The 21,512-nt window shown below is 37.1% G+C and overlaps 1 protein-coding gene and 1 pseudogene across 1 annotated transcript; one reads left to right on the top strand and one right to left on the bottom strand.

Moving 5' to 3' along the window:
* The first annotated feature begins 1,392 nt into the window (after nucleotides 1-1,392).
* On the top strand, nucleotides 1,393-9,452 carry LOC125810023 (oligoribonuclease-like; annotated as a pseudogene).
* Nucleotides 9,453-9,823: 371 nt separating this feature from the next.
* LOC125810013 (glyoxylate/succinic semialdehyde reductase 1) lies at nucleotides 9,824-12,507 on the bottom strand. The gene is made up of 8 exons (XM_049489531.1): nucleotides 12,308-12,507; nucleotides 11,685-11,795; nucleotides 11,498-11,599; nucleotides 11,045-11,146; nucleotides 10,407-10,522; nucleotides 10,233-10,311; nucleotides 9,990-10,160; nucleotides 9,824-9,899 (listed from the first exon to the last, which is right to left on the bottom strand). Exons 1-8 carry the CDS (start codon nucleotides 12,413-12,415, stop codon nucleotides 9,825-9,827), a joined length of 864 nt encoding a protein of 287 aa, XP_049345488.1. The 5' UTR covers nucleotides 12,416-12,507; the 3' UTR covers nucleotide 9,824.
* Nucleotides 12,508-21,512: the final 9,005 nt, after the last annotated feature.

Genomic DNA, 21,512 nt, shown 5'->3' with positions numbered 1-21,512 from the left:
AAAACAAAAGGGAAATATTTATAGGGAATAAGGTCTGAAATATATCCGAACTTTGACCGAAATTGTTGTAACGATACCGAACTTTGGAAATGACCTTTTACCCCCTGCACAATTTAATAGTGTATTATTTTAAAGGTATATATGTGCCCACGTGGACATCATAAATATTGCATCATTATAAATAGCAACGTGTCCACATGTGCACATATATACCTTTAAAATACACTATTAAATAGTGCAGGGGGTAAAAGGTCCTCTGGAAAGTTTGGTATCGTAACAACAATTTCAGTCAAAGTTGGAGTATTTTTCAGACCTTTGTCCCATGTTTATATAATAATAACTATTTTGAAGCAAACTTCATGACAAATTAAATAACATAAGTAGCACTGATAAATAATGTCTTTCTTTTGTATTGAGTATCAAAAAATAAATCGTGACAATTTTCTAACTTTTGAGAAGTTTAATAATTTTTGAAAAAGATATTTAGAAGCATATATCTGCATCACAAGAGAAATTGTTCACAAAAACAAATAAATTTAGACTACATCATGTTAACCTCATATATTGGAACATTACATACTAATGTATATATTAAGTAAAAAAATAATTATTATATCATCATAATTATTTTCCTCAAGTACTCGAGTTTAAAGAATATACTCTCTTAGGATAGAACAATTTACTTCATCAAAATAGTGGTACCTCATATTCCGCTTAACTTTGAACTCACTCAACGACAATAAATCACACGAATGTTTTTAAAATGCAACAAGAAGAAGAGTAGAAGATTAAAAAGAAGTTGTGATTGAAAAATGAGAGGCAACCCCTCTATTTATAGTCAACAAATGGTAGTATGAATAAGTGTTTTTTTTGTGTCTTATCTGAAAAGTCACAACTCTTTGGAAAGTCACAACTTATCAAAAAAGTCACAACCTAAATTAGGGATATTATAGTAATTTAACATTCAAGTTAGGAGTTCATACTTTTAAGGTTATATATATATATATATATATATATATATATATATATATATAAGTAAATAAATATTTACTTGTAATTTATGTTATTTAAAAATTTGATGTAAGAAATAATTTTATATTATAGAAAGATTTGGAAAAGAATATGAATTATATAGAGTGACTATATTAAAAAAAAGTATTTATTTTATGAAATAAATATAAATAAAATAAAAACAATACTTATAATATTGAAAAAAGATTATTTTTTTTGAAGTGAAAAATAGAGTGGTGAGTTTGGAATTAGTTTTTTTTTTTCAAATATAGATGATCTCTTCTGAATTCATTCAGATAAAAATAGAGAATTGGGGGTGGATTGTGTTATGTTGCAGCGCGCAACCCAAAGAAACTAATTTCTTTGTTTTCTATATTTTGATTCCTACTGAATGAAAAGGATTGGTGTATTTGTGAATTGTGCAGGATTTGGAGAGAAATGAATCAACTCTCAAATGCCTTTTCATTGCTGAATTTGGATGTTGCAGATAGCCAAGCTGAGATTACTAATGGAGATACTGATAGAGTAACAGGAGAAGGTCAGAAAGAAGTAGATTATACATAGATATGCAGCTACCTTCTTTTTGTAACCCTTGCATATTGCTTTTGTTTGCAAGTAATGATAATCTGCGAATTATACAGGTAAAGAGAAGGGGACAGATGGCAGCCCAGGAGAGATGAAAGTAGATGAGCATCAAATAAGGGTTCAGAAGCTATAATCAGTTTCAGGAGAGTGCAAATTGCCGCTTGTATGGATTGACCTTGAGATGACCGGTAATCATTAGGTTACACTGCTATGGAATGATATGTGTTTCCTGTCCCTTTAAGGGTTTAGAGTGTCCATGAATGGCATGTTGTCCGTCCAATTATATTGATTGACTTTTGCACCCAAGGTGTGGCCAAGTGGTCAATCAAGTGAATTGTGAGCCATGAGGTCTCGTGTTCAATTTCTAGTGGAGGCAAAACCTCTAGGTCATTTCTTCCCATCTATCTAAGACTTGGTTGACAGTACATTGGTGGGAGGTAGTAGGTAAGTCGTAGAATTAGTTGAGGTTTGCGTAAGCTGACCTAGAACCGGTTATAATTTCTTTTAATATTGATGGAGTTTTCTCAATAGGCCGATGCCACCAGAGTCATCTTAAGATAGTTGTTTTGGGATACTCTTGATCCTTCACTCGGCTGTGTATCTTATGCTATGAAGGCATCCTCCACACCTCTTAACAAACCCATCTTCTCATTTATTGATTTAAACAAGAGTCTCTAAGCTTCTTTCGATCTTGTTGCCAGAGGCTGTTTTAAGTTCTCAGTGTCAAAAAACAACTATTTGATTCCTCATGCTGATAGTCAGAGATTAATCTTTCATCCCATTGTCCAGGTCAGTTATGGCCTCCTCTCCCCACTCTGCTCTTTGGTGTCCAGCAGTACTTTTAGTCGAGTTATTTCCATAAAAGGGAGGGGGGGGTTTGTGAAACAAAAAGCTTTATGGAATGATTGTAGTAACACGTAACACACTAAGCAGGATTTGCCTGTTTTGTAAAATCAATAGAAGATGAAACTAGGGTATTTATGTTCCCCACAAGTTCATAACGCAGTAAACCCTATAGTAGTAACCTTGTCTGGTGTCTAGCATACAAAATCGGTAAGTTAGATATCTTCTAAGAGGCTGGTCGCCCAAATAAGTGAATTTGACCATGCAACTTGGTCTGTCTACGCCCTACGGGTGTATGCTTCACTAACCCTTACCTTTGACCCCAAATTAACTATCCCCTAGCCTAGGTCAAGCTATTAGATGATGGTTGATGCCCTCAAATCTCTGTTATATAATCTCTTTTCCTATTCGTTACCTCCTTGGTCCGGTAAGTAGGAATAAGATGAGTTCTAACATATGCATCTGTTAAAAAGCAATCAAAGCGAAGAGAAATACAATATATGCATAAACACTCTTCAAGAATTACTAATTAATAGGTCTACGTTGTTAATTCCTCATGATTCCCACAACCCTACTTGTGGAATTAGCTACTCATGCTTGTTTGATCACAATTCATATTAATTGAGTTAAAATATCATGAACTTACAAGGATAATTGATGAATTCTGAAATCTTGAATTGAAGAACAAAAGATTGCAATATAACCCAGTGATTTCAGGAATTAAAACGGAAAAGTGTTACACAGATTAATTCCCAAAAGTAAAAACTAAGTTTCAACGGTCTAACTCTAAAAAATAAATAAAAACGACTATTTATAGATGTCTAATCCTAAATAAAGTAGACTAAAAAAGTATAGAATAACTAGGATTCGGCAGTCCCATCTACAGTTCCTGGTCTACGGCTCGTAGGTCAAACAATGGCACGTAGACCCCCCTTGTAGAAAACAACTTCTTCAAAATTCATCAAGACTCTTTCTACGGGCATGATCTACGACTCGTAGATTTTGGCATGGCCCGTCATGACAACTTGTAGTCCAAAGTACGAACTCAATCGTCTTTGATCCATTCACCAAATGACTGATTTTGGTGTTAATTTATCTCGTCTTGTGGATGATTATTATCAACTTTTTTACTTTTTAAATTGAAAGATTTGGTAAGAAGTGCTCCCTCTTTCCCAATTTATGAGACATTTTTTTCTTTAGTCAGTCCCAAAAATATGACATCTTTCTATATTTAGTAATAATTTAACTTTAAAATTCTCATTTTGCTTTAGTGAGATGATTTCTAACCACAAGAAATTATATGGCTTGTTTTAGATCACAACTTTCCAAAGCCTTTTTTTCCTCTTAAACTCCGTGCTCAGTCAAACACTGATACAATTTAACTCTCACATAAAATGGGATGGAAGGAGTATTATCTTTGTTGTGTTCTTTTTTATGTAGTTATTTTATTTATTTGTGCAATATTCTTTAAGAATTTTGTTTCACTTCTCGCTTAAAGAAGAAGGGACCCTTGTCACTTTTTTTCGCTTCTAGCTCTCGAAAACACCGGTAGAATTCATGGACAATGAGGCACACACCTTAATTCCTTGTCTACATTGAAGCACAACTTAAGTGAGGTAAACTGCTCTTTTCTAAGCTTCGGCCTTCAGTGATAGTAGTTTGCTCAGCTTGGGTCCATAGCCTCCCTTCTGTTGCCTATATATTGTATACTCCTAGGTAGCCTCAGATATACACAACTTCTTCTGATTAGTGCTCGACCAAAGCAGGGGATGGAGTCAGATTAGGTAATGTGTCACTAGGCAGACTTTGTGTACCAGGTTGACCTTACAACTGTAGATGAGGATGATAGATGTTGCTCCACATTCTGGTACCGAAAATAGTCCTCATAATCAACACCATTCAGGGTAATAGAAAGAGGTGTTCGATCCCTTTTAGATCTAGTGAAGGTAAGATTCCAGTACCATTGGTCTGGACTACCATTTTCCTTTTTGAATAGGAAGATGAATTTGAAAATTATTTTGAAGCAAAAAAGAATTAGAGGACGTACTAGAAGAAGAGAAAAAAGAATTTTCAGAGTAAGGACTCAAATTCTTGTCTCTAGTAAAAGAATTTTTAGAGTAGGGAGAAAGAGTTTTCAATGTTGGGACTCATACCCTTAGCAGTTGTAGAAATTCAAGATCAGAGGAGTACATTGGTCATGTAAAAAGTAGCATTGTCGGTCACCAAAGATATAGTGGCACCGGTCAGGGTAATAGAATGAGGTGTTCGATCCCTTTTGCATCGAGTGAAGGTAAGATTCCAGTTCCATTGGTCTGGACTACCATTTTATTTTTTGGAATAAGAAGATGAATTTGTATTTTTTTGAAAAGCAGAAAAGAATTAGAGGACGTACTAGAAGAAGAGGAAAAAGAATTTTTAGAGTAGGGACTCAAATTCTTGTCTCTACTAGTAAAAGAAATTTTTGATTAGGGAGAAAGAGTTTTCAGTGTATGGACGCACACCCTTAGCTTTTGTAGAAATTCAAGATCAGAGGGGTACGTTGGTCATGTAGAAAGTAGCTTTGCCGTTCACCAGACAGAGTGGAACCATAACTTTCACCATAGAGATGAACGATGTTTGAATAGAAAGTGGAGCACCAATTGCTGTAGAGAGTTGTTCTAGACACTGGAAGGAAGAAAAAGGGGAAATCATTGGCCAGGTGGACGACACACATTGATCGGCATTGCCCGCGATTCTTGAATAATCCACATCACTTCTACTTCCATTGGAACACAAGATTCCTATTAGTTGTGACAAAGGCCGTTATCCATATTTTGATTTTATCTTTGGACAATTCCTCAATATCTTCTTCTTTCTCAACAAAATGTTTTCTTTGTTCGGTAGCGGAAGCTATTTGAGTCTCTACCAATACCATGTATAAAAAGAAAAAAAAGATGTGATGTTTGAGAATGAATTGCTTGATTATTCCCTCAAGCACGTTGGGGTTTAAATAGTGTTTACAAGTAATCCTAAAAAGGTAAGATAAAGTAATTCTTGTTTCTAATTATACAATTAAGACTTTATACCTTTCCAATATATATAAGGAATGTGATATTGCTATTAATAATTTCGTAATTCTTAACCAGATCCTAAAGAGCAGACTATTGTGTGCATCAAGATTTTGAGGGGCTTGTAAGTCCTCTTAAAAGAGATGGTGCCTCCAAAATGCGTACACAGGTGCACGGTTTTCGTAAGCTTGTGTTGCCGTCCTTGAGAGTGAGAAGAGTGAATATCACTCTTTAAGTGGGGTGTAATTGACATATTTTTTGTCTATGTATTCATAATAAGCACTTTATCGAGCATTCTTACCTACTACTTGTCTTTGTTGCAAGCACAAGTGAGCGTTACTGAAAAACTGGAAAGACTTCAAGAAACTTTTTATGGATGCGACAGATGGTGCTAGCAAGATTCACTTAGTTAATTGGGAGGCTGTTCCCAACGAAGTGGGGTGGTCTAGGGGTAAAAGATCTCAAGAAGTTTAACAGAGTTTATTGGAGAAGTGGTTATGGCGATTTGTGGTGGAGGAGGCCGCCTTATTGAGGGTAGACAAATATGGCACATCGGGGTGGGGGGGTGGGGGTGGGGGGGAGGACTAGAGATTTTACTGTTTCATTTCGTTGTAGCATGTGGAGGAGCATTATGAAGGCTTTAATGGTGACATCACCTTTAGGGCGGGGGACGGTAGGAGAATTAGTTTTGGAATCACAAATGATATGGGGAGAGCCCATTGAGGGTGTCGTTCACTAACATGTTCAAAATCTCAAACCACGTGGGGTCAACAGTCAACCAGACCTGCAAGGAGCATGAAAGGGAAGCTTTTTGGGACTTTACTTTTAGGAGAAACTACAAGACTGGGAGATGGAAGAATAGTCGTTACTCTTCAAGCAAATCAGGCACAACGTTTGTGATTCTCTTGGTGGTGGGACTTGAGGAGCGATGGGTTGTTTACTGTCAAATCTCTCTAACAGAGCTTGCTTGTGAGAGAGGAGATGCTTTTTCCACATCTTTCGATTTGGATTCCTAGGGCACCCAGGAAGGTGTGTTTTTTTGCATGGTTGGCAGCGAGGGCAGGAAATCTGACAGCTAAGAACCTAAGGAAGAGAAATATCAGTCATGTTAGCTGGTATTTTATGTGCAAGTGTTCAGGTGAAGGAGTTGATAATCTATTGGTGCATTGCAAAGTGCCGTCGAGCTTCTGGAGGGTGGTCTTGAATTATTTTGGTGTACAATAGGTAATGTTGGGTACTGTAAGAGAGGTCCTGCAAAGTTGGGCTGGAATATATAGAAGGCAAAAGGCATGGAGGGTTGTCCCATTAGCTCTTATGTGGGTAGGAAAGCTTTTGAGGGGATTGAAAATGAGTTTTTGCACATTTAAGAAATAGCCTTTTTTCTTTGATTGCTTTTTGGTGCAGCCTCAAAATTCCTCGTTGTATAGATGTTTTGATGTAGATTCTCTACTTTTTGGTTTACCTCTTGTATATGGGAGCTTTCATTCCCCTTGTTTAACAATATTATTTACCTTATCAAAGAAAATAATGTGTCTAGGTATTTTTCTCTTAGGGATACAGTTGTGCACAATAACTTTATGTGGTATGCTACTTTGATATCCAAACCTCAAATTTTTTGAACCCTATTTTCTCATGTGCTTGTGTTTAGAAAGTGCCTCCTAGGTGTTGAAAATAAGCATATACTTTGAATGGCCACATCCTCACATTGGAATTGGTTGTTGCGGTGAACACTGTTTTTATTTTTTCCCACACCAAAAAGGCAAAAAGTATAGCTTCATGTTGAAGAACTGTGACCAGCATCAGTACCTTTCGTGCCCTCCGTTTTTTCCTCTTTTCTTTCTATTGTATCCTCATGTTGGTCTAATATGGCAATTACTATTTCAGTCTAGTTTTCCCTGCAAATCGTTGAGGTAGAGCATGATTGAAAGTTGGGATGCATGGCTATTGCTATGGGGTCCATGAAACTGGTCTTTACATTAGCATACTTTTGCTTGCATTATGTAGGTTATTGAATTTGTGAAGAGAAATATTGGCACATATACGCCATTACTAGCAGGAAATTCAGTCTACGTGGAATTTCAATATCTGAAGGTATATTTATTTTAGTATAAATCTATAGACGTATCATTTTGAAGTATCTCATCAACAAATAAATGGATTTGTGATAATTATATGTACCATGTCGCATTACCCCGCTAGAGGCAAAGACTATAGGCGATTTCTTTCCATCTGTCCAAACTTTGATGGATAGACTTACCCAACAACTGTGCTGGTGGGAGGTACCAATTACCCATGAAATTAGTCGAGGTGCACGCAAGTTGACCTAGATGAATGGTTGTCAAATATATATACTTTATAGGAAGATAGTAGGTAAGCGTCGTCCCATTACTATTTCTTGTCAACTAACAAAAACTAAGGAGTGCTTTGTCATTTTAACCAAAATCTCCCAAATCCATTTCACTCTTCCCCTCATCACCCAAAAGCCCCTTTCTTCTTTGCAATTTGATTTTGAGAATGCTAATTAATAGGAAAACAAGTGTTCCTTTATATCTTTTAGATCAAAGCCAGTTGTGACAAGTGTAAAACATATTTTTATTAAAAGTATAGCTCTCAGCATAAGTAGAAAAAAGTGGGAAGCAGGTAATTCCATTTAACTATTTCAGCTCCGTTCCTTTAAATTTGATAAGCTTGAAAACTCATACAACTAATGGATTTAAGATTCCCAAATATGGTTGCTTTTGATGTCCATATAATAAATAAAATTTTGATTCTTTTCTAGTCCCAATCCCCAATTGCAAACCCATCAATGGCGATACTATCTTTATTCAACATCATTTGGTTTTTGTAATATCCAAAATCTAGGAACAAGGAGATCTGGTGATTAAGATTTGGACATTTAAGTGAAAGATACACGGAGAAATCAAGGATAGAGATACAATGAACCATGAATAAGTAAAATTGAAGCTGAAATGGGATAACCGTAGAGAAGCAAGGAGCTTTTGGGTGAGGTTTGGAAGAGGGATTTGGGGAATTTTGGGTTGAAATGACAAACAAGTCCCTAATTTTCATTAGGTGGCAAGAAATAGTAAGGGCTTCAGGGAATATTTTAAAAGTTAGCCGGATGAAAGAAAATGTGAGGAGAAGTTTGCGCGGGAATAAATAGACTTATTTCTTGGAAAGACCAAAACATCCCTGCTATTAAAAAAAGGGGATGTGTTTATAAGGGTGTTTTGGTGAACTCCAAAAATGGGTACAATGCTAATATTCTACCTTCATGTATTATGTTAGCATTATATGTATATATATCATATATATTTCTTGCCACGTGGCATAGTCTAGTATGATTTGGGTGTTTCTATGCAGTTTTACTCGATTGGCCTACCAAATTTAGAGCCTGTTTCTAAATTGTTCTCTTTCTAATTTATGTATGCAGAAATATATGTCGAATCTGGCTAGTCTTTTTTCACATGTACTTGTTGATGTTAGCAGTGTCAAGGCATTGTGTCTTCGTTGGTATCCAAGAGGTAAAACCAGTACAGGTTATTGCAGTGTACTATGTCTACTTTAATGTATTCCTTGACGGGTGGGGGTTGTTAAGTAGACTAATATTCAGATTCTTTGGCTGTTGCATTTTTTATTTTGCATCTTTTCCATCTATTTAATAGTATTTTCCTGCTTTTTCATTAGATGGAAAAAAGGCTCCAAAAAATAAAACAAGCACTGAGCTATGGATGGCATTAAGGAGAGCATAGCAGAACTCAAATACTACAAGGAACACCTATTCAAAGCATCCAAGTCCAATAAGTAATGGTGCGCAAAATTTCCTATTTCCTGGTTATGGGTTCTTTTAGGTTTAGTATAAGCAACATTACACTTCACAGAAAATGTCTGTTAGTATTTCAACAGGTAACCAACTCATTAAGTTAATATCATCTTCTGTGGCCTGGGCAAAAGTGGATGTGTGTGTGAGGGGAAATAACAGAACAATACTTCTTTTTGCCTTTCCAGTAATAGATGAAATCAGACTTGGTCGCAATTTCAGAGATACTGATTACACAATGAATTTTCGTTGTCAGTTGGTTAGCATGTAAAAGGAATATGTTATTTAAAATTTCTTAACGAATAATGTCTTTTCTATCTGAACCTTAAATCTACTTTCAAAGCCAACAGAAGAGGGCTTATAAATTCTCACGTTGAAAGAGTTCTTTTCACATTTGCAAAGTACTTAAAAAGTTCGTAGGAAGGATTTCCATGCTAGTTAATTACTATTTTTGAGAGACAACAAGGACTCAGCAATGATCTCCAAGATTTTATTGCTATTATAATAGTACGCCTGACTCATTTGCTGAGAGTCTCGAACACAGCCGAAAAGTCGTGGTCTCCCAAGCCCAAGCTCCTTGCCTTCTTGAATGCCTGGAGGCAAAAAGTGTACAATTGAGTTAAACTTAAAAAGCCAACTAGAAAGAATTGTATGATGTTTAGATCAAACAAGTGAAGGCTTACCTCATTTGCAGCAGCTGCCACTGGCATTGGCACTGCATTCTCATCTCCGAGTGCAAGAGCCAACCTCATGTCCTTCTGCTGATGTTTCAGAGGAAATGCAGGTGGGTAGCTATTTTTTATCATGGCAGGTCCTTTCATTTTGAACATTGGGTTAGCAATGGCTCCAAGATCCTGTGAGAATGAAGATTTACTTGGATATATGTTTTAAAGGGAAACATCAACCTAGCTATGGCCTATGCTTACCAACACATCAAGAAGGGTATGAGGGTCCAATCCACTTTTGTCAGCCAATACAATTCCTTCCGAAAACGCATTCATCATACTGCACATTCATTCATAATAACGTAAGACAGAATTCACTCTTGGGAGAACACACAAGGAACATAAAAGTTGATTCAAAGAGCCACTGCCAATTACCTGCCCATTATCATATTAACAACAAGTTTCATTTTTGCTCCATTCCCAATCTGTCCCAAGAAAAAAGATTTCTTTCCCAAGACATCAAAAGCAGGTACTACTTGATCGTACAGATCCTACAAGGATTCAACTAAAAAGAATTAAATTGATAAAAGACCAACAGAAGTTTGATTATGGAAGGTTGTTTAGTTGCAGTGTGCTATGAAGTTCACAATTCTTCATCGATAATACAGGGGATCTCACTATGTTCATTTTTCACATTTACACATGCATATTTCAGTCTCAAAGTTGCACACAACATAGTTGTTATAATTGAATAGAACTAGTTAGGCTGCACAAAATTTGAACGGACAAAGGTTGGAATGCACAACCAATGCTTAAAACCCAACTCATTAGTTATAACTTTTTTGGGAGCTATTTTTCATCCAAACTTGTAGGGTTTAGACAGTTTGAGATCTTAAGTTTCACCAAAACTTGTAAGGGTTTGACAATTCGAGATCATAAGTTGGGAGCATTTTTTCTTCAAACAATTAAGGAAAGTATTGTTTTTCACATGTTGTGTTCAAACTTGGAATTCATGCAAAACCAAAGAGAAATATGCAAGAGTGTGGTTCCATTAAAGAGCTAAATAATTTTACCTTGTCACCAGCTGCTAGGATTACTAGTTGGCCATCTTCAGCTGGCTTTTTGCTCCCTGAAACTGGAGCTTCAAGGAAAGAACCACCCTTTGATGTAATGACCTGTAATCATTGAATGTTAGTAAACTGCCACTTATCCCTTCCCTCAGTTTTTTTAACTCACATCTAAACTCTGGAGGTAAAGAAAAACATGAACACCAAAGAGGGTCCATTTGGATGGAGATATTTGGATTTAACAGCGATTTCAATGTATGAGGTTATACATTTCAAAATGACATGTTTTCAACTGTTACTAAATAGAAAAAATGAAATGATCTCAAATTTGAGCTTGTATGTCCTAAATTAGGGAATCAAGATTCAGAAACAAGCTGAGTTACTGATAGTAAGCAATGAAGAATATGTTAGAATGAATGATTAAAGAATTAGAGTTCCCAAATGAAAGGAAATCCGGACCTGGCTAATCTGTGAAGAAGTATCAGCATCAACGGTTGACATGTCTATATAGCCCTTTCCGCCACATATCTGCTCAAGTGCTCCGTGTTTGTCAAAAACCACCTAGGGAAGAAACTCTGATTAGACAAAGGAAGTACAAATAAAGTTGAATAGTTTATATCGTATTGACATGTGTTTGTGTATTAACTGAAAGAGCTGCAGCTGGATCAGACAACATTGCAATTGTATACTTGCATTTCTTGATTACTGCTGCAGGAGTTTCTCCAACAGAGGCTCCATGTTGCACTAGCTCATCACACTGCATTCATCACAAAAATCTTGATACTCAATAATACTAATAAACACTTGGCCATGTCCATTAAAAGCCCCTTACTTGCACAGGAAATTAGGAAAACAGACAATTGAAGAAGAACAAAAGCAATTTGATAGTTATTATCTCATAAAATCACTTTTTTTTTTGTTAGTAGAAAATTGGAATAAATAAAGAAAAATGACTAATAGTTGAGTGGGCAAAACCTTAGTTGTTGGAATACATTCTTCACAAATTTTTGTGTTGTTAAATGGCCAAAGACTTTGGTGCTAGTTGTAAAGAGGGTAAGGTAGGCGCATGTCAAAGAGTTTTGAGGGGCTTTTTGGTAAAAAAATGAAGTGAGACAAATTTAGAGACATACATACAAGCATGTAAACAAAAACTGAAAAACAGAGGGAGTAGAACAGATGAGCGATCAATTTGTTCCATTCAGGTTTCACAACAATAATAAGATCGCATATTTTGGTCATCATTGTTAACAAAGTAGAAAAGAATAATACCCTGGAGAGAGTGCGATTCCAAACAGTAACCTTGAAACCATGGCGCAGCAGGTTCACCGCCATTGCTTTTCCCATAATACCAATCCCCAGAAACCCTATTTCCCCCATTCTTTTTTTCTCTTTCTTCTTTCTACACTGATAATTCTTTTCTATTACTCTTAAAAGCTTGTTGCAACTATTAAAAATGACTGCAACACAAAATATACAATTTAAATCACTTTCCTTTAATTAATTATTAATTATTTAGTATAAATGTACACTTTGATATCTGCTTGTTTTGTAGTTGATTGACCACTTGATTCGTGCCACGTCAACGAGATTCTCTTCCACTCGTTTTCTCTATTTCCTCATTCCTCCATTTGTCTTTTTTCCTCTTTTATGGGAGCCCAAAGTGACCACCCGTTTGGATTGACTTAAAAGTTGGTCAAATTTATTTTTAAGTCAGTTTTTGATTTCTGAAAGTGTTTGACAAATATAAAAAATAACTTAAAATAAGTCAAAAATAACTTAAAATAAGTCAAAAATGACTTAAAATAAGTTACGAAGTATTTGACAAAGTAAAAAATAATTTAAAATAAGTCAAAAATGACTTAAAATTTTTATTTTCATATTTAATTTTTGTTTCTCATAAAAATCAGTCTTTTTTTTATGAATAAATATATTTTTTTGTATTAAAATATTCCACAATGCTTTACATGGATTTTTCCCACGAAGAACTTATGCCCAATAGGCATAATGTCAATTGCTAAAGGACGAAATTTTAAAGTTTCCCAACAAATCCTTTACTCCAGAATATAACGAAATTTCACTTGATGAATCTTTTATTTTACCTCCTCTTTTTACGACCTGATCAAAATTCTTCATATTTATAGTGCAAGAAGGATCTGACTAGAACGTCATCTTGTAGTTGACCTAAGCTGCACCCTTATTACTTGGGTGGGGCTTGGCCTCCGAACCGTACATGGAGGCCAATCATCACTCGCAACATAGTCTTTGATTGACTTGATTGATCTGAGTAGACGCTTACTTTGTGGGACAAAGAATTCAAAAAAGGAGAGAAGATTTTATCCACCAAGAGAGACAATTAGCCTTGTGACCAAGAAGTCATAGATTTGAGACGACAGGCTCTCGCAGAAATGTAGGGTAAGAGTACGTACAATAGACCCTTGTAGCCCAATCCTTCTCTAGACTCCACGCATAGTGAAAGCTTAGTGCACCACACTGCTCCGATCTTAAACCATTTAAAGAGTAAAAATTAAAGGTTGCCTCATTTGAAGGGTATTCGTGCAATTTCATCATATTATTATCCCAAAAGAAGCATTTATTGGCCTAATTGTTGGGCTTCGGGATTTTATGCACAATATATGGAGCAAAATCTTTGCAAAATATATACAATATTCAACAAATATCATAAAATAATAGATTTTGGATATCTTCTTTGCAACAACTTATACCTTCGGGCTAAAACTTTACTGATCATTGTATATGAGCAATACGATCCAAACCATAAAATATAATCACATGTATGAACTAAGAAGTTATTTTTAAGTATGATATCATTGCATAAGTAAGGAAGTGTCAAATAATTGAAAGAACCTCATTCTAAGAAATTCAATTGAAGTACGATCCATATATATGCTATATGACCCATACATTGATCACAGAGAAAACGGAATAGTTATGGCCAAGGTGGCCCAATTCACGGACCGTGAAATGGACTTATGGGTCCGTATAATAATCTATGAGAGGAGTACGTTTTAAGACTTTCTAAGTATGGAGATATGTATAGACGTAAAATGGATATATTGTACATTGTACCAAGGTTGAGACCTCTCCAAAATCGAGCTATTGTTTAAGGAGGGGTGATGATTTACCACGCAACCTACATATAGACCATATGTGAAATCTATGGACACTCCAGAACTCTAGGTAAGACACCAAGAAATCAAAGTACAAAATGATTTACGATTGTAAACTCATCCACGAGCTATGTTCGAGAATTATAAGTGAGACCTTTGAATTTCAATGTCACTAGTTAAGAAAATATTTGATTCATGGACACTATGTCCAATCAACGAGATGTATATGAAGCTCAAGCTCACTATAATTACCCCTCACCAACAATTATAAATATGACCTAACAATTTTTCATCCATTTTTTGACAACTCCAAGCCCTAGAATAGAGAAATTATCTCCTGCACTTCCTTCCATATCAAGGTACACATATTTCATAATTTTATAAGTGGTTCTAACATATGATTATGAATTCTTAATAAGATTCTTTATTAAAATCACTAAAACAAATTCAAACTTTAACGGCCACATTTTAGCAAAGAGATATGAATCTGGTGGCTATAAGTATATGTACAAAGACTAAAAAAAATTCAATCATTAAAAGTCAATTTTTATCCAACAATAACAATAACATTCAGTCACTAAAAAGGTAAACTATCCGATGGTTGATACTAAATTAACCCAAAAATAGCGTACTAGCTTCCCCACTCCCCTGATGTGCTGTGAACTTATAGCACATTTGACGTCCAAAATAAAGGATTAGTGCAAGAAGTCGAGCATGTTTATGTGGATATGACGGTTCTTTTGCTAATGTGTAGGTAAAATACTTTGAATCAAGTGATGGAAGGAAAGAAGCAAAAGTGAAGTGTGCAAGACTGTACGACTGGCTATATGAGTCGTGGTGGTGTGTACGGGGCATGAAGATGTTAGTGGAAGTAACATGAAAGAAATTCAGTTGAAGTCTGGTGACAAGAGACCCCAAATGGGTCATGGTGTCTTGTATATGCTGTACAAGGGCTCGTGAAACAGTTGCAAGTGAAGTTGACAGTTTTTGTTCAAGTCTTGGTTCACGAGGGGTTTTGACGGGCAGTGAAAAACTTCATAGACTATTTAACTTGCTTGTGAAGTGAGTCAACTATTATGTTTCCAACTTCATGTATGACTCTTTTCTAAGACTATTTTTAATCCCTAGGGTTTATTTTTGAATTATTATCGAAACTCTGAGACAAGTTCTTTGTGGAGAAACAATAGTTTCTATTTTGATACATTTTGGTTGAATATATTGGATTAGTTTTTGTGATCTTGATTTAGTGCTTATAATCAAGAAGATTTTGGTTTTTCAATTATCGTAAGTCTATTTTGTTATTCTTTCATTAGTGTCTACTACTTGTTTCATTGAGAATATGAGCGGTTAAATACCACAACTAGAGTTGTGGGAACCATGACTATAACACAACGCTAGAATCAAACACAAATAACTTCTGATTGATGATCACATACGTCGTATCTATTTTCATAATGAATGCTTCTATTGAGTGCACATATTAGAACATGCATGTATACATCACTTGTTTGAGTGAAAAGCGATGATTAGGAAAATCAAGAGACGAGATCTACTAGCTTGTTCTAAAGACTTGAGCTCAAGAGAGGATGGTCTTCTTAACAAGTATGCAAGAGTAAACATCAAAACACTCTAAGACTGAGAGGAGAGGAGTGATATTCATCTAATAGGGCAGAAAGGTGTTTAGATTTACATAGCTTGCTATGATCGCATGAATTTGTCAAGAAATCGTTATTTGTGTAAGGATTCAAGTTGTAAGTCTAAAGGTCATGGGGGACAGACTTTAATTAAACATCAAATCTTGGAACTATCATATGCTACTATTAACATTCAACTTTAACAAAAATAATATTTACTTTTTGCAATTGTGTTTTTTAGAAATATTAACCACAATTGAATAAAAGCACTAGTAAGTCTATTTGTACTGTAAATTCCCTGTGGGATCGACCTAGTTCTATAATTGACTGCGACCGTTTATACTTTTTAATCGAGGTGTAAGTTTGGATATATCAAATTTTGACGCCGTTGATGGGGAGTTTTGGTTCAGAAATACTATACTAACTATTACTTTAGTTGTAGTTGTATTTCCTAATTTTACTTTATGTTTATTGTCTGTGTCATCTAAATGTGAGTTAGATAGTGCATGTCAGATACCAGAAGTAAGGGAGCACCTTTGATTCCTTACGATCCTGAGTTGTAACGAACTATTAAGATAATGGTGAATGCAGAAGAACTTGAAGCCTGGAGGCAGAGGCTGAGACAGGGTGCTGAGGCCATAGCCAGGGGTGTTGAAAACAATGCCAACGACCCAAACATAATGAATGTTGAGGATGAAGAGGAAGAAGAGTTAGCCCCTCCTCAACAACAACCACTAGCTCCAAGAGGTCGAGGACGATTTCACGTATCAAGACACTTCATCTAATACTAAGTGTCAACGATCGTGAGTAGTAATATAACCCAACTAAGTGAATTGGGGTCGAGTCCCAAATGAGTGGTTCGTAATTGAGAATCAATAGGCAAGTAAGAATATGCTCTAGTCAATCATAGCTAAAAATATTTTCGAATAAAAGCATGGTTTAAATTATAGGTGACACAAGTGTCAAATATCAAGAGGGTTTGTTTATATTATCAACTAAAACAACAAATAACATGAAAATACGAATATGGAGACGAGATTCTTGGGATGTGATTGGATTATGGGCTAACGTGAACAATCGGGTAATTGCAATTAATAGTAAACAACTGCAAATCGATGAATAAGCTAGACTTTAGTGGGGGTAAACTTTATCTCGAGCAATTTACCCCGAATCAAATTGGTTTCTCTCGAACACCAATAAGCAGCAATAAAGCACAACCTTCGCTTTAGTCCATTCACTCTCTCGAGCTAACTGTGTGGAAAATGGTTTAAGATTCACTCTCTTGAGCTGAACCCATGACAACCCAATACCCACAGACCATCGATACATTAATTTTGGTTTTAAAACCTCTCTCTCGAGCAAGCCAAAAACACGAAGTTAAGATTGTATTTGCAACTACAACCCATTAAATTCAACCACAATTATTGAACGAAATCATTTTTAAATAGCAAATAAACTATTAATTAACAATACCAAGCAGTTAAATCAACCCATAATCACATAATCACACCCCAAGAATTGGGGTTTTAGCTGGACATAGTAAAAATGTAAAAATCGTTACCAAGTTGTGTTTCCATCAACTGGGTAGGATTGGTATAGTCTTTACAAAGGTCTAAGATGAAGAATCTTCAACACACCCACTTCCAATTTCTCAGAAATGGAAATCTTCAAATCTTCCTAGCTAAGGAAATATTGTCTCCAAAAACTCAGTTCTAAGCTCTCAACTTGAAAACTGAATGTTAGACTCTAAAATTGCATGGTAAACTAAGAATTTAAAAAACGTATTTATAGTTGTCAAAAATGTGCTGCGAAGGACCATTCGACGCAATAAGTCGGGATCGCCGATCCGCCCTTTGGTCAATTTCATTGCCTTTTTGCTTTTGCCTTCAACATCTTCAAGTTTTGTAACTTTGGGAGATATGGTACTGCATCACGGAACCGTTCGACGACTTGCCGACTGCTCCTTTCGATCGCCTACTTGATTTTCTCCTTCAGGGCTTGGCACACTGGAACATTAGGCTAGGCCAAGGCCTTTCGGCGATTTGCCCAATGGATTAGGCGATCCTCAGACCTTCTTTTGTTCGTCTTTTCAGTTGCCTTGTTCCTTTTTGCTTATTAGTGTCCATGCTTTGTTCCTCAGTCCAAATACCTGAAATTCAAGGATTTACATCAGTTATTGGCACAAAATATGCATTTGAGGACACTAAATCTATTAAAATAAAGCCCTAAATGAGCCTATATCGTGGACTCATTAACACCCCCAACTTAAACTTTTGCTTGTCCTCAAGTAAAATTCAAGTTTAGCAGTTCAAAAAGGATGTCTCAAACAGTGCTACACAAGACTCAATCATGAATGCACACATAAAGACTCAACTTACTCATGCAAAGATCAATTATGCACTCAAAGACTCAAGTTGTGACTCACCATTATCAATGAATCTCAAGCTCACAATACTTGCTTCAAATGCAAGTTCAAGCTCAACAATGGTACTCAAATGCCCTCACACAAAGAGTGATTCCATATTTACACACAATGGTTCATAATTTAAAGCTCCGGAATCAAATGCAACGCTCACACTCACAAAGATGAACACAATGCATGATTTCACCCATAGGTTTGCCCGTATTTTCCAATTAACACTTGCTTCAGCTCACTCAAGATCAAGAAGGTCTTTTAAAGGCTTGAAACGGGGCTGAGTGCAAAGGTATGGTAATTTAAGCTTAGTGACTTCTATCCTCATGAAATGTGGTGTGAACAACATTTCCTTTCCATTTGTTCATCATTCTCATCCGTACTCAAAAGTCATCCCATTCCATGGATTGTTGGAAACCCCATTTTCTTTGCATTTTCACAAGTTTATTCCACAACTTCTTCATTCTTTTTCTTTTTCATTCTTTTCTTCTTTTTCTCATCTTTTTTTTTGTATGGAGGGGTTCTATTTTTCTCAAAACCATGGGTCAAAGGGGACTTTCTTGCAGTTCTTGATATACCTTCTCTTTTCACCACACCCTCAACTTAGGCTTTTCGCCTAAGTTGGCTATTCACACAAACCATAAATCATGAGGATTATGGGCAATGGGTTAATAAAAGGTCACAATGTCATCAAGTTTCTTCCAAGAAAAGGTTAAGGCTCAGAAGGTGCTCAAGCGGGGTTCACACACTCACAAGGTAGGCCACAAAAAGAGGTATAATGTCAAATTGGTTCATACTCTTTAAAGTTGTCTAAGATTATCTCAAGAGTTCACATCACTTAGTCAACCGGACCAACGGGGCAAATTCTAGCTATCATCACACATGGTTCACGGTAAGCTCATCACACAAGACATAGACACCAATGTCAAACAAGACTCCACACTTTCACTAGTATGCAATGCTCATCACAAGAGACTCAATTTGATACTTGGCTAGTCACAACGAGATGCAGAAAGTTCACATATTGTCTATGCAACTTCATTTGGCCTCATCGTAGCCGCACATTCATTTTTGTTCGATTATCAACACTATTCAAGTCACCGGTATTGATCAAAACCGATACTCAAATTTGCAAAAAAATAGCCACATTCAACACAAACAAGAGGCGGCATTTTTTTTGGAAGAGTCAAAAATCATTTACAATTAAAAACACGGAGCCACAAGCTCAAACATTCCATAAAAAGTAGTGTACAACACAATTTCATCTCAAAACCCAAAAATATATAAACAAAACCAATATTCACAAAAGGTCACACAAAAGGTAGGCCTCACCCTACCACAAATACAATCATTTGTCCTCAAATGCAAGAAAAATAAATTATCCACAAGTCAAAATAAAGAAAGACAGAGAGGGAGGTACAGATGGGATCTTGTCTACGTAGTCGCTCCATCTGTCTGGGCATCAGTGTCAGGTGCATCAGTCTGGACTCGAGCCTCAGTACCTCGAGTCACCTAAGAAAGAATAGCAGTACCAGAACCACTAGGAGCTGCCATGGATGTCTCGGTTAGCGATGTCTAGATCACCAACTGCATAATCGTCTCCTCAAGATCCAACAAGTCCCCATATATGCTCTCCTCCCGTATCTCAATCTGGTCCTTATCGGTCTAAACATCCGACTCATCAACTGCTATCTCATCCCTGTGTACATTTCCGGTGGTGGCCGGAGGAATCTCTGAAGTCTCAGGAGCGTCTAAATCATCTGCAACCTCTAATAATGAAGTGAAGTCAGTAGACTTTAGATAGTCTACGTCCTTCCTTAAGTTAGCTACCTCGGCTCTCAAAGCCGTAACCTCAGAGGTCTCCCTCTACCTGCTCTCACAAGCTGTGACTCTAGTAGCCAGATCATCAACAGAAGCCCGGAGGGAAGTCTATGCAGCTAAGATAGCAACCTCAATCATCAAGGGGACAAATCGCTCTAATCGGGTCGCCCTCACATCAACTGAATGGGCCTGATGCCCCATCTTCAGGATCATCACCTGAGTAATCTTAGTCTGCTGGGAGAAAGTTGAGGTATTGGAGCATGTGAAGAAGAGAAAAGAGGGGCAAAAGTACCTGAATGCCCGGAGGCCGGAGTAGGCACAGAGGCCTCTACAGGTATGGAATAAACATCAACCTCCAGAGAAGTATCTGTCGAAGCTGCTCTTATCCTATCAACCTCTTCACGAGTGTACTCGGCCTCAATATGCCGGATGTCAGTGGAGGAGGAAGGTGTCACCTCAATGTCTCTCATTTCATCCTGGGGAACTCCAGCACGTCGGCATAACTAAGTGATCAGGATCCGAAATGGCAAGGAAGTCTGCCTTTGCTTGGCCCTCATAGCCATCTCCTGCTCAATAAGGAGTCCCATGTCGATGCTCCTCTGGGATATGATAGACCCAAGGCATGCCTCCTTAGGATGGCAGAGGATAAACTCATTCTGGGATGGCATGATCGTGCTGCTGTTAAAGCCAAACCAGAAGCGAGCAGCAACACTCAAGTCCCTCTTCTCAATAGGGGCTACCGCCTCAATCCACCTCGAGGTGGTATCGGAAATCAGAGGTGCTAGCTAGCCCTTCAAATCATCTAAGGAATGAGCAACAAGCAATCCAACATAATGGTGCATAGAATGCAGAGCTCTACCCAGTATAGTGTTTATGTACTCACTATTGCACCCTACTTTCTTTCCCTATACCATGACAGACTTCACCGGTCTGAACTTGCTCGCCTTCTTCTTGCTCTTTGGGACCAAGTCACCGTAGGTTGTATAGAACTCCCGGACCCATGAAAGAATGTAAGGACCTCGGGGCCTGGTAAACTGATCAAACCTATAGTAGTAGAGGGTGTCCCTCACATCTGAGTATTTTCCCTCCATGCCCTCTGTGGATAGCATCTTCTCCTCGAGGTTGGTTCGCAAACCATCACCTTTCAATCTGTTGAGAAGCCTAGGCGGAGGGATAACTGGTGTCACAGGAGCCACAGGGGGTGTCGGAGCTGGCACTTAGTCTACTGGTGTGGAAGCAGGAGGGACTCTGGCTGAGTCAAGTTGAGATCTAGCCCGGAAGCAAAGGCTGGTCATCCTCAGGCTCAGATAAAGCAGCCAGGGAACCAGTAGTCACCCTGTTGGGTATGGGCCTCTTGCCCTTGACTTTGTCACCTTGAGGAGGCTCTTGTCTGCCCTTCTTTGGAGGATTTGATCCCACTTCATTTATAGTGATACCCCGTACTCTTTTACGGGGTGGCATGTCTATATATTTTCATA

This window comes from Solanum verrucosum, unplaced genomic scaffold (genome assembly GCF_900185275.1).
Source record: "Solanum verrucosum unplaced genomic scaffold, falcon-dt-bn FXZP01000241.1, whole genome shotgun sequence".
NCBI lineage: Eukaryota > Viridiplantae > Streptophyta > Magnoliopsida > Solanales > Solanaceae > Solanum > Solanum verrucosum.
This window is presented reverse-complemented; position numbering and strand designations above follow the sequence as displayed.